We start from the raw sequence: 14,388 nt of genomic DNA on the forward strand, positions 1-14,388 counted from the left end.
AACACCTCTAGCAGGGCTAGGGGTGGCTTCAGAGGTGAATTTGTGGAATTATCTGACAAATTGAACATACATACTTCCTCTTCCTTTCTTCTTTCTTTCTTTTTGTTCTTTCTTTCTTCCTTTTTTCTTTTCTTCCTTTCTTCTCTCTTTCTTTTTTCTTTCTCCTCTTCTTCCTTTCTTCCTTTCTCTTTTCTTTCTTTCTTTCTTTCTTTCTTTCTTTCTTTCTTTCTTTCTTTCTTTTCTTTCTTTCTTTCTTTCTTTCTCGCTCTCTCTGTCTTTGTCTTTCTCTGTGTCTCTCTGTCTCTGTCCCTCTCTCTCTCTCTCTCTCTCTCTCTCTCTCTCTCTCTCTCTGTGTGTGTGTGTGTATGTATGTTGATATAAGACAAGATCCTGAGAGTATACTTTGCAGTTGGTTGAAGGACCTATCGGCAAGAATCTCCAATAATGTGGATGAGAGCCAATGTCTCCTTTCATCCTCGCTACTCTTTTATACAGCCGGTTTAATGAATACACCCAACACTTGTCTTTAGGGTGATGAACAATCTGAAAATTGTTTGATCATCTGTGTTAAGATACCTGATTATTATGTTTGCTGACATTAAACATCTAGGTCTCTTCTGGTATTGATCACCTTACTGTATCTACACATGGAATTAGTTTAGCCATCTTTGTGAATATCTCTAGTGAGTTTGATTAAACAACCAAGTAAGTCATTTCAGAGATCTGCTGGAGATAATGTGCACCCAGGAAAAATTTGCTGAGTTGGCACTTTCATTGAGTTAGTGAATTTGCATAAACTGGAGTTTCCCTTTTTTAAAGTATATTTTTCTTTGCTCTTTTTAATGATTTATTTATTTCATGTATGTGGGTACAATGTTGCAAAATCCCCTCCAAGAAGGTATCAGGTTGTCACTGAGCTACAAAGGAAGTCTTCCAATTACAATATCCAAGTATAAGCATGGCCCATGAGGACAGCCCTGTAGGAATCCAGAATAGGAAAAGAGAGTCTGCCATCACTTGTGAGGTATGTGCAGGTCTTCTGCAGACCATGCTTATCTGTTTTTAAGTTTTCATTACTTTATGTGTTCATTACTGAGTTGGACTACAGGGCCTGATAAACAGGGGAAAGATGCTTTATTGTTGTTTGTTTTGTTTTTGTAATTATCAATACCAATTGCATGAGTTAACACATACATAAGAGAGACAGTGCCATATATTTTGATGATGTTGGTCGGCACCATGTGTACAAGGCGACTTCTTCAATACTCACATTGAATGACTGCAAAATTTTATGTATTCCTGTAAACTTGCTTAAGGAAAAAAATGTTAGCACACAGAACTCTTGAGCGATCGCACTTCCTGTGACTGGAGAACTTAGCTAATGAACCGATTTTCATTTATTCTTTGAGGAAATAACTTAGGAAAACCATGGAAATGGCTGGTGTGCTCTTTGCATTAAGATGATAATCAAGAAGAAAAATATACACACTAACACTTTTATTGACAATGCTGTCTTCCTAAATGGCAAGCATGGTTCTATTTATGGATTTATTGAGGGTAGATTAACGGTTAGTTTATTTATTCTTTTTTAACGTGAAACACTTCACTGTATTCTTTAAAGAAACATCTGCCTATTGCCTTTCTTCTTGGGGTTAAAGAAATGTAGAACCAAGGAATTCCATTCATCCTATTTGCATCCCTAAGGGCTTTCTTTTCTGTGTTATTTCCCAAGTATTTGTCATTTCCCATGAAGCTATATCTAACTTCTAAGTACACAGAGTTCTATCACGAGCCAAAGGCTATTCTTATCCACAATCAGAATTTCTTCCAAGGACTGGTGTAGATATTTTCCCTTGTGAATCAACATTATTTTAATATGTGTCCAAAATTACGTAAGTAAGCTTTTACAACTTGGTGATTTTTGGAAGATTAAGTCTTCTGTATAATTTTTCAAAGTGAGTGGTTGTAATCCAAAATAGATGCTGACCCCTCCACCTCCACCTCCTGATCTTATCTCTTGGTCTTTTCACTCCTGTTTTAGACTCATGGGTGTTTCCTCTCAGACAACCTTCTGGCTTTCTACCTATCTCTCACGTTCCGTGTTTGCTTTGTCCTTGATTCTTATCATTACTCTTGCTAATGTGTGTGTTTGTTCTAATAATTTTATTCCCACCCAGAGGACTCAGGTTCATATCTATAGGATTTCTCTCTTACTCAGTCTAGTCTTTCATTGACAGAAGCCGTAAACTTTTGGAAAAGCCATTCTCCATACAGCTTCCAGGACTACATCTGGAATAGTCTCATTTCCCCAGGAACAACAGAGAACCCTTTCAGAATCCATAAAAACAACACCAAAAAAAAAAAAAAAAAAAAAAAAAAAAAAAAACCAAAAAAAAACCTAAAACTTAAATTCTTCTTTGTTTGTTTATATGAGATGAGTTTCACAGCTTTGTCCAGCCCGACCACTTATGTACCTTGCTCCTGCCTCAGTCTTTAAATGCTAGGTTTTCAGGTTTCAACCAAAGCTGAGGTCTTAAAGGAAATGACAGAAGACTTTGAGCAGAGCTTGTTCAGGAGGCCATGGAGAGTGGTGAACGCAGGAGATGGGGTGATGTATACACAAGCACAAAATTCTCAGAGAACTGAAAACAAAAAGAAGAAGAAAGAGATAATGCCCTACAACAAGCATTTGTGGACATTGACGTTTCTTTTTCCAAAAACATAGACATGAAATTCCCACGTTTATCTTTTTAAAAATTGATTTAATAAGAGAAATGGGAAGCTAACCAAAATAATTATGAGGCTATTTCTTAAAATTGTAAATAAAGAACCGGCTAATCTGGGCCTTGAGGGGTTCCCAGAGACTGAAGTCTTAACCAGGGAGCCTGCCTGAGACCGACCTAGGCAGTCTGCATATATGTTCCAGGTGTGTGACTTGGTCTTCACATGTGCAACTCCGAGCAGAGGGACTGGGTTTCTCTGACTCTCTTGCCTGCTTTTAGGACCCTTTCCTCCTACTAGGTTGCCTCACCAAGCCTTAATAGGACAGGAGGTTCCTAGTCTTACAGCAACTTGATATGCTATAGTGATTAATGTCCATGGGAGGCCTACCCATTTCTGAAAGGAAATAGAGGAGGAGTGTGTGTATGTGTGTGTGTGTGTGTGTGTTGGGGATGAGGATGTTAGGAGAGAAGAAGAAACTATTAAAATGAAAATAAATAAGTAAATAAAGAAATAAATACCATAGATAAAAACAAATGCAAAATAAGCCCCCCCCCACCAACTTTTAAAACATGTTTTCTTTTCTTTTGGGGTGTCGGTACATAGGCTGGAATGCCCTGCCTACAGCATTACAATGCTTCTCGGTGGTATTTGGAAATATTTCCTGTAAGGCCATGAGAGACACTCTGAAATGCTGTCTGGTTACATGCACACTGGTCACAAATTAAAAGCCAAAACTAGACCATTGTACAAAAAGCAGAGTTAAAAAAACAAACAAACAAACAAACAAACAAACAAAAAAAAAAACCTAGCACACACCCCGTTCCACCTCTCCTAACTCCCATGTGGTCTTATAGGACACATGTCAGAATTTCTTTTAAAAAATGTAATTACACATTTTTCTAAATGAAAAGCAGCGTAGTTCTGAATAGTTCATCAAAGTGCTCTTGATCAGACATTCAGAGAATGTTGGGAACAGCTCTTTCAGGGGAGTCACACTGATTTCAGAGAACACAGGAGGAAATCAGAAATGTGTTGAGCGGAGTTTGCATTTCTCCGTGATTCCACATCCTTGGCTCTTTTCTGGGTACTGTCCATCAACTAACCATGAATACTCCTACCATTTTCATGGGGTGGTGAGACCTCTCAGCTCTTCTTTCTGTGGTTCCCAGAGAGGAGGCTGAATTTTGAAAGTGTCAGACCTGAGTAAATGCTGATGTATAGGCCACAGTTGTTTCTCTGAAAAGACCTTCAGAACCTCCTCCCCTCTCCTCTGTTCCCTTCAAGTTGGGAATGATTCATCAGCTGGCCCCAGCAAGAAAAGAGGCCAGCCTGAGGTCTTCGGCCTTTGACCTCTGTGAAGAGAAAGGTCACAGCGACAGCAAGTGTGTGAGCTCTGGAGCAGAAGCCACAGGGACAGAAAGCCAGTGGAGTAGAGGGGGCTGGTGGGAAAGAGTGGGTGTTTAGAAGAGTGAGGAGTATATTTCTAAGAGACTCAGTGGCTCAGCTGACAAGCAGGGTCAGGGGTCATATTTATGCTTGATTCCCGGAGCACGTTACTGTAACGTCTGCTTATTAAGGGTCTTCAGGGAGCAGGCCCTAGGTCCTAATGCTTCTGACCTTTTTTTCTCCAAAGGAGACATGCTAAGAGATGGGGGGAGGTGGTAGCTATTAACTTGTGTACTTTTGACGTGAAGGCTGCTCCGTACTCTCCTGGGCATTATCTGCCAGGTTCACCCCATTTCTTTTTATAATCTTGCTACATATTTAAAGGAGTTCCTTGCCTGGTTGTAGGGCAGAGTTTAAACTCGAAAACAGAAAGTCAGATTTTGATTGCGAAAAAGTTTGCCAAAAAAGTACAGATGGGGAGGAAGCCATCGGACTGGATGGTCATAAAATTCTTCATGTGCTAACACAGAATATATTTCTCATGAATTACCCAGCTTCCAGTACCATAAGTAAAAAAGAAAGAAAGATTGTAATCGAGTTGATCACATTCTGTGATAAGCCTCCTCACGTAAAAGATGTCTCCATGTGTCCGTTAGGTAACTGACCATCTATCTTCATGTGAAAGTTGTTCTTGTAGACATTAGAAACCTAAATTCAAAATGAAGACAGAAGCCCGTCTAGGGCCCCGACGGCTGCATATTGTTCTCCTTTGCTAGCTGCATTTGAGTTGTTTTAAACATTTGAATTCAAATTTCTGTTTCAAACATCCTAAATATATGTCAGGTCACCAGAGAAATGGACCTTTGATATGAAAATAGACATTCCCTCCTACTTCTCTGATTAAATTAGTAGTAGACCAAAGCATCTACTTTTTTTCACTCAAACTAGTTGAAAGACGAAGAAAAGATGCCAAGCTGCTCACTTTACTTCCATTATCCAAAAGAAGGCGTTTGGTGGTCTTCCAAGGTACACACTTCAGTAATAATGACCAGGACTCTGTGGCCCTGCTGGCTACGACCATTTGAATGGAAACACTGTAAGATCTCAGGTCTGTTTTATTTAATCTGTTGGTGCCAACGCAGGCTTGTCTGTCATGAGCACACAGAGTGGATGTCTTTGCCATGACATTTAGCCTCACACCTCCCACGGAGGAACTAATAAGAATGTGCAAAAAAGATCAGAGTTAACGAATACTGTTTTTAGCTAGGAAAAAATATAGCTAAAATAAGTAAGTGAGTGACATCACGCATCACAGTGTCCTCTGGGTTCCATAGCCGTCCATGGCAAAGGTCACATGGTCCAGTGTTTCATGTGATTGTATGAAAGCATATCTGCTATTTAAAGGAGATTGCCTAGGGTAGCCAGCTCCTCCTCTGAGGAGAATAAATTATTTCAAGGTGAACTGATTTAAGCGGAAGGGCTGTTTTCCAGGATGAGGTTAGGATGCTTGTGTGTGAGTGTTCCTGCCTTTGGAGTCAGGGTATGGGTGGTGCACTGGGTGACGGGAGCTGTCTAAAGTGACTGCGTGATTATGAATAATAAAAAGAGAAATTCAATCGGAAGTGCGTTCTGCCAAACTTCACAATGCCCCTCCTAGCAGGACATGAAGATCTCCTTAGTCAGGGTCAGACCCACAAGCTTAAGGCCAATAAGTTCAGTGGGAAAAATGACTCTTCTTCTCAGTCTTTTTCCCCTTTTCCTCTTTTCTTTCATTTGGAAGGCACCCCCTCATAAACATGCAGAGCAATTTTCCAGTACATTAACCCAGGAGGGATCCTCTCTCTGTCTGCTTGAGAGACAGAAAAAGTTGAGAAACAGGGTGAGGGAAGATGGATGGGCCTGGGATATAAGAGAAGGCAGTTTTTCCACTGTTCTACCCTGTACACCTAGGACAAAGGCTTCATTGACTGCAATGCTTCACGTCAGCCCCATAAACTAGTAGTCAGAACAAAAGGTCTGACACTTGAAAGTACCAGTTCCTGCCTACTTTCTATTGCAGCTGTGCACGGGGGTAGGGCCTAACAGTGGTGCCCCTTTTTCAGCCCATAGGACAAGAGATGAAGATAAATAGTGTTGACTTTAATGTAGTCACACAGTTTTGCTATTTCCCAAACAACATTTCCTCCAAGGCCTCACATCATGGCCCCAGGAGATACAACCATCTTCCTTTTGACTAGCGAGCCAGGGCAAAGTTGGCCCAGGATGGCTCTAAGGGTACAGGGTGAACAAGTAGCTGGAGGGTATTGGTGAGGGATAAACACAAGAGTCATGGGATCTATTCCTTGTCCTCTAGGAGGAGGTGGAATGGTTTTCATGCATTCCAGCTTAGTCACAGTGGTTTCTTTCATTTTCTTGATATCCCTGGAAATGGCTATGGGGGGGGGTAATGAATGCAGGAGGCAAGACTACAAAACTGTGTACAATTACATCACTTACATGATTTTTTTTTTTAATTTTCAAAAAACCCCACCATGGTATCAGGCTGATTATCAGAAAGTACAAAGCTTCCCTGAGAACATTTTGCTATGAGGCTTTCAGACATCGAGGACAGCAGAGTTCAAGCCCATTGTGCGCCAATGTCCTTGTGTAGTCTGCTACATTGGCTGGCCATTGTCATCAGCTTCTAGTTGTCTAGATTTCAGTGTGGATGATCAGGTTTGACCCATCCATAGACATAAGCACTTGTCTCTAACTAGTCTTTCACTATCCATCTCTAAACCATAGAGTATACAGACTCTAAAATACATTTAAAAATCATGGTTCAAGAAAAGAAGACATTTGTATGTTTTATGACTACAGGGCTGAAAAATTAAAGGTCAGAATTGAGCTGTTCATTCTATGCTATGCACACCAACAAAAATTTAGCATCAGTACTGGAACCCAGGTTAATCATGTATTAGCTGGTCCTAAGATTTGGCAGAGTTTTGGTTTCTAATTCCTATCAGTTTCCCAAAGTAAGTCATACAACAATTTGTGATATCTATCACTTGAGCATGAATTTTAGAAGGTTTGTTCACGTATGAATTTGAGGTACTTTAGAAATATCTCTTTAGATAACTCTGTGGCAGCCTCATGGTGGAGAGCTCTAGTCCTTCAACTGAGAACATCTGAAAGATTGGACCTCTTTCTAGGAATCTTCTAAGTAAGTAATATATTTGCCCCACAAAATTAAATAGCTGAAAGTTGAGAGACAAACGTCTTGGAGATGGAGAAGAAACTGATTACCTCTCCCTTCCTGCTGGCAAAAACCACCTCTGTAAGAGAGAAGGGATAAAGATTTATCTCCTGTTGAGCTTTAAGCATTAATTTTGAACTTACTGTGGTTAGCTTCTGAACAGTTTGATCAAAATGCATAATGGTTTGAAACTGTGGGCTTCAGTAATTTGTTCTGACTTTTAGAATCACTGTTTTTGTTATTCCTAGGCACCACTTTTGCTTGTTTATATTTAAGAACAATTCAAGTGCTCCAGAAACCCACAAGGCAGAATTCTGGCTACCATTTTTACACCTTCTGTGGAATTTTGATGGAAACAGTAGCTTTGAACCTGATGATGCCCCTGCACCTGGTCTATCGCTTTCTTCCTCTTCCCAGAGTCACTATGTCTTAAGCTGAACCATCCTCTAACTTCTTTGCCAAAGGTCATTGATTACCAGCTATCAGATGTATGTGCTGAGGGTTTTGTGGTGTGTGTGTGTGTGTGTGTGTGTGTGTGTGTGTGTGTGTGTGTGAAGCTGAAGATAAGCAAATAACAACCCTACTTCAGAGGGAAATGTAAGGACGACATGAAAGGCATTTCCATGTGATAATGAAACATGAGTAACTAGAAAGTTTGTTATGCTTGGTGTGTTTGTGCATGAATGTGTCTTCCAAGGATTGCAAACATTTCCAGAGGGCACACAGTTTTACAGGCTTTCAGAACCAAGAATGTTCATGAGGCAGAGATGGAAAGAGGAAAAGGGAATGGGTAGAAGAGAAGAGGAGATGGAGTATATATATATATGTGTGTGTGTGTGTGTGTGTGTGTGTGTGTGTGTGTGTGTGTGTCACTCTGTATGCATGGACAGCTACTAGACTTGCTGCACTGTTACATTTGTCACAGCCTACATCTCCTGTCCTTCGACTCAGTTCACACGACAAACTCCTACACTGGGTTGTTCTGCAGCCCTTAAGACTGAAGAGATCCCTCAACATTTTCTTCTGATATCCTTCAACGAGAGAGGAAAAATCCAGGCGCTGGCTCTGAAGACCTTACCCTCATTTTAGTTGAGCTTAGATAACCAATCTGCCCTCTCACTTTTCTGTGCGAATCTGCAAAACGGGCAAAATAGACAGCTACAAACAATATCTTTCTTTCTTGTTCTCTGAGTTCTGGCAGTGACCTGTATCATAAGCAAGCATAAAAAATGAGACAGGATTTTTAGGAAATAGGCCATTTAAAGATGCAATCTCAGGTAGGTATCCTGGTGCTACATTTAGAAAGGGTAGTAAATTTAATATATTCAAATGCCCAAGCATTTCCTCTGTATTATATTTAGGACTGTGTCATGGAATTGGAATGGACATGTCCTTTCAAGTTTTCTTAGCTCTACTTGAGGACACATAGTTTTAAAACCACACCATTAAAAAAACTTTTTTTTTTTTCCAGGCAAGGACTTTGGCTTGTGGATATCCTCATGGGATTTAGCTATTGGCTGAATCAGTTTGAAAATTGTCTTAAATAAACATTTCTGTTCTAGCTTGCTGAAGATCTCATTTTTTGACAAAACCCTATTTCTATGTGCATGATGTAAAACTTTTATTTTTAGGTCCAATGGATGTTTAAGTTCACCCCCTTGTTCATGGTTGTACACTACGGTTTCAGTCTGTTGTTGGGAGTGGTGCTGAGCTGGGAACTCAGTCTTTTGTCTCTTACTTACTCTGTTTCTAGGACTAGACTATTGTCACATATAAAAGGAAAGATGATTGTTTTGGATGCGAAGACTGAAGAATTCCTTCTGTGCAAAGAAACCAAGAGGAACCAATGCCTATGACAGGAAACCAAGGGCTGGGTCGGCTCTTCCTTCTCACTAATCTTGACAGGGAAAGACTCCTATGACTTAGGCTTGTTCACTCCAGCTTCGCAGAGCACTGCTCAGCTGATGTAGGCAGTTTGCTGCTTCTAATCCCCCACTTAGCATTGCTCTACAATCCTATGTTCCATGATAATAAAATCCATCAACGTTTTTTGGTGTGGCTCCTTGCAAATAGCAAACTCTACTTGTTTCAAAACCAGTTACCGCTTCTTCTTAGCAAAATGTTCAGGAAAACGGATGGCTTTCTGACGATCTCTGTTTTAGATCCCATTTTTAATATTATCTTTGTCTTTGTGGTCTGAACACAAAGCATTATCCTTACCTCTGCCTGCACTGGCTTCTTCTCTTTTCCACTAGCTTTCTAAATGTAACAGTGGTTGAAACCTGTGGCATTTCTCCTTTCTATGACCTGGTTCTATGCTTTCTATTTTTGATGCCCTATTTACTGGCAACACTCAGATTTTCAAGCCTAAACTATTGGAATAACTGCCAAGTTCACTTTCTACATTCCCACTCATGCCCCTATGCATGCCTATCATGGCACAGAGATGTGCATGCACAGAGGCCCAAAGAGAGTGTTGGGTTCTGTTCACCTAGAGTCACAAGAAGTAGGGAACTCCAGGTTGTTTTGTGGATACTAGCGTCCCAAGTCTTGTCCTCATGGTTGCATAATGAGCTCTTATAGATGCTTAGCCCTATCTCTAGCCCATGGCTCTGGTTTTTATACCAACATCACTCCACTTAGTCATGTAGGCTTACTAGAGAATTTATAACAGCAGATTCAGCTACTTTTTCAGAGGACATCTAATGTACTTCATTAATACACACCGGATGTTCTTCCTTCTCCTGGACCATAGGTTGTGTTCTACATCAATGGGAATATCTGAGTTTTTTTTTTTTTTTTAAAGACGTCTGTATGATTCACAGATAAATCTTCACTTCCTTTCCCATGTCTTCTATTCAGAATTTTAACCAAAAGTGATTTCCATCCATATGCTGCTCAGTAATTATTACTTTCATGTTCATGGTAAAGTAAGTACCAATGGGACCTGTGTTACGTTGGTGCTAAAGTTTAACCTGTTGCGATTAGAAACATATCCTTCTGCTCTTAAAAATAAATTACTATTGATAATTCACTGGATTAAATTAAGTCAAAGCATAGTCTTTAAATTTATACCTTTCTTTTAAAATAAAAATTAATTTACCTATTTACCTACTGGAGTGTATGAGTGAGTGAGTGAGTGTGTGTGTGTGTGTGTGTGTGTGTGTGTGTGTGTGTGTGTGCATCTAGAGATCAGAGGACAACGTTGTAAAGGCAATTTTGTTCTTTCACCATGGGTTCCAGAGACCAGGCTAAGGTCAGAATTTTACCTGCTGAGAGAACTTATGATCTGAAGCCCTACTTTTCTATTACTTACATTCTTTTTTTTATAAAGTTATTGTCTATAACGACAAAAACAAAAAAAGGGTATTTTTTTCTCAAATGTTTTTCTGTGTTGATCACAATGGAGCGGTTCATTTTTACATTAAATAAACCTTCATGGCTTATGCACTATGGGCTTATTAGGTACCCTTCATTGTAATAAGCACGCAAGTGATATACTTACATTGGTGGTAGCTGCATTTTTTTTTTTTAGAAAGAAAAGGTAAAATTCTTTGTGTGTGGATGACATGGGTCAGTAGTAGTTAGCTTGCATGCACTGCAGGAGGCCCTAGGTTGGATCTCCCACACCAGGAGAGAACATAAAAAGTAAAAAAGAATTTAGCATAACTTCCAATTTGCTATACAGAGATATTACGTATCCCAGTGTCAAGCTCCAATTTTAATGAGACCAAAGAAACTTCTGAGTCTTCAAAGGTGTAAAACAAAAATCAGTACGGGGCAGGGGGAGCTTCACAAATTTTGCAGGCAAATGGATGGAAATAAAAAAATATCCTTCTGAGTGAGGTAACCCAGACCCAAAAGGACACACATGATAGGTACTCACTGATAAATGGATGTTAGTTCAAAACTCAGCTTACCCATGACACAACCCAACAGACCATATGAAGCTTAACAAGAAGGAAGGCTGAAGTGTGGGTGTTTCAGTTCCACTTAGAAGGGGGAGCAAAATAATCATAGGAGGTAGAGAGAGGGTGGGACTGGGTGGGGGAGGGAAGGGGAGAAGAAGAGGATATGGTATGGAAAGAGAAGAGAGATAGAACCTGAAGAGACCACCTCCAGTAGACATGGCCCCCGGTTGAGGGGAGGACCCATCCACCATCTCAAAATCTTTAACCCAGAATTGCTCCTGTCAAAATGAAATGCAGAGAGAAAGAGTAAAGTAGAGATGAAAAATGATGCCTTCCAGAGACTGCCCCACCTTGGGATCCATCCCATCTGCAGGCGCCAAAGCCTGACACCATTGCTGATGCCAAGTAGTGCTCATAGACAAGAATTTGGTATAACTCTTCTCTGAAAGGCTCTTCCAGAACTCAAGACAAATGCAGACACCCACAGTCAACAAGTGGACTGAGCCTGGGGACTCAAATGGAAGAATTAGGGGAAGGACTGAAGGAGCTGAAGGGGATTGCAATCCTGTTGTAAGAATAAGAACATCAACTAACTGGACCCCTCAGAGCTCTCAGGGACTAAACCATTAACTAAAGAGCATACATGAGTTGGTCCATGTCTCCCACTATCTATGTAGCAGAGAACTGCCTTGTCTGGCATCACTGGGAGGGGAGGCGCTTGGTTCTGTCTAGCTTGTTGACCTAGTGAAGGGGAATGATAAAGAAGTGAGGTAGGAGTGGGTGGGTGGGTGAGCACCTTCTTAGAGGCAAAGTGGAAGGAATGGGGTGGGGTTTTGCAGAGGGGAGAATAATAAGGGGGTCAACCTTGAAATATAAATAAGTAAAATAATAATAAAAAGAAGAGATTAGAGCAACAATACTCAAATTTGTTTCTGATTTTTTTATATACAATATTTGGTTCATTTAAAAGAGTGACTAGGAGAATGGCTAAGATCAATAACACAAGTGTCAGCTCATGCTGGTGAGGATGTAGAGCAAGAGGAACACTCCTTGAGAGAGCGACCTTATACAACCATTACAGAAATCGATATGACAGTTCCAAAGAAAACCGAAAAACGATCTACCTCAAGACCCAGCTATACCACTGCTGGCCATAAACCTAACAGTACCCTATCCTATTGCAAGGACACTTGCTCAACAATGTTCATAGCAGCTTTATTCATGACAGCCAGAAACTGGAAACAATCTAAGTGTCCCTCAGCAAAGAATAGATTAAAGAAAATGTGGTACATTTTCACAATGGAGTATTACTTAGCTGTTAAAAACAGTGACATCATGAAATTCACAGGCAAATGAATGGAACTAGAAAAGATAATCCTAAGTGACATAACCCAGACTCAGAGAGACAAACATGGAATGTACTCACTTGTGAGTAGATATTAGCTGTTAAGTAAGTCATGACCATGACACAACCCATAGGCCTATAAAAGCTAAATAACCAGGAGGACTGACTCAAGGATCTCCCTAGGAAAGAGAAGTAGAATAGACTTCATAGGTGGACTGGGTGTGGGTAGAGTGGGAAGAGGAGAGATCAGGTGTGTGGTGGGGGAGAACTAGGAGAGATGACAAAAATTGAGGGGACGTTTTGGGGATGAGGTGAAAACCTAGAGTAGTAAAAACTCTTAAGAGTTCTCAAGGGTGACCCTAGTGAGCACCCCTGGTAATGTGTAGCCTAAACTGGCTATCTCTGTAACCAGACAAGGCTTCCAGCAGTGGGACTGGGTCACCAATCCTGTAACAAAACCTTTCATCTACAATCTATCTTGAAGGCAATATGTACGGCAGCAACGAAGGCACAGACCTTGTGGAAATGCCCAACCAATGACTAATGGGACTTGATGTTTATGCCACAAAATGGAAACCATGTCCAACATTGCCAGGATAACCAGAAACTTGAGGTTATACAGCCCAGAGAGCTAAAATAGAAAAATCAATACAATGATTTTTAATAATATCCTGCTATACTCATAGATCTGGAAGCTGATGGTATTAAAGGCACAGCCAAATATTAGGTGCAGACAGCCCAACCTGGAGATCTTCATTGGGTCCCTTTCTTCAGAGCTCAAGGAACTCCAGGGAAGATGAGGATAAAAGAGCCAGAGTGGGTGAGAAAACCAGAAGAACATGGCGACAGGATCAACTAAGCAGAACTCAAAGGGGCTCACAGAGACAGAAGTGATAAACATGAAGCCTGCATGGGTCTGTGCTAGGTCCTTTCCTAATACATTATGCTGATTAGCTTGGTGTTCTTGTAGGACTGCTAACAGTGCAGGGGGGTGTCTTGGACTCTTTTTTCCTGCCTTCAAGATGCTTTTCTTCCTCCGGGCTTGCCTCATGCAGCCTTGATATGAGGGTTTGTGTATAGCCTTTTTTTGTCTTGTTCTGCCTTGTTAGGTTGACATTCCTGCAAGGCCTGCTTTTGTTCCGAAGGAGAAAGGAGGAGCAATAGACCTGGGGGAAGAGGAGAGGTTGCCGGGGTGGGGGTGGGGTGGGAAGGGGAGATACTGGGTGGAGTGGAAAGAGGAAAACTGTGATTGGGATCTATTGTGTGAAGGAATTACAACAACAAAATAAAGTAAAAATTAGACTATGACAATGACTAGTATTCAATACAAAATGTTACAATTTGGAAAGAGCACGCATGCATACCATTTATATGCAGTGTAATTATTCAAAGCAACCTCGGCTACCCTCATGCTGTAACCTGTCATGGTACTTGGAGGCAATATGAAAAATACTGAACACTGTCCGCAGGGGCATTGACTAAATGGAAACACCACTGGTAAAAATATGTATGAACACATTCTGCTGAATAGCATCTCTCATATACACATACTTCTATATATGCCCAATGCATACACTTTATGGTAATCATAACCTATGGACACTCAATATACAATCTTATAAATTATGCACCTTTGGATATAATAACTATAATTTTGGTATTGAGACTATATCAGCTGTTATTTACAATTAATCTGTGAAAAGAACATAGTTGCTAATGCCAATTAGGCTGTTGGGAAGGCTGCAATTTTAGGCAACTTAACCTTCACATTCAAAGCACCCATTTAT

General features: G+C 40.5%; 1 protein-coding gene across 1 annotated transcript in view; it reads left to right on the plus strand.

The window, feature by feature from the left end:
• Nucleotides 1-958: 958 nt before the first annotated feature.
• Nucleotides 959-14,388, plus strand: part of LOC308418939 (dolichyl-diphosphooligosaccharide--protein glycosyltransferase subunit 1-like) — a gene marked incomplete at both ends in the record, with an annotated part of 67,154 nt that continues 53,724 nt past the window's right edge. Inside the window, 3 exon segments of the mRNA XM_080914451.1 lie at nucleotides 959-1,024; nucleotides 4,009-4,176; nucleotides 4,640-4,766. Coding sequence (XP_080770577.1) covers nucleotides 959-1,024; nucleotides 4,009-4,176; nucleotides 4,640-4,766 — 361 coding nt within the window.

Source organism: Micromys minutus, assembly GCF_963924665.1.
Source record: "Micromys minutus genome assembly, chromosome: 3".
Classification (NCBI taxonomy): domain Eukaryota; kingdom Metazoa; phylum Chordata; class Mammalia; order Rodentia; family Muridae; genus Micromys; species Micromys minutus.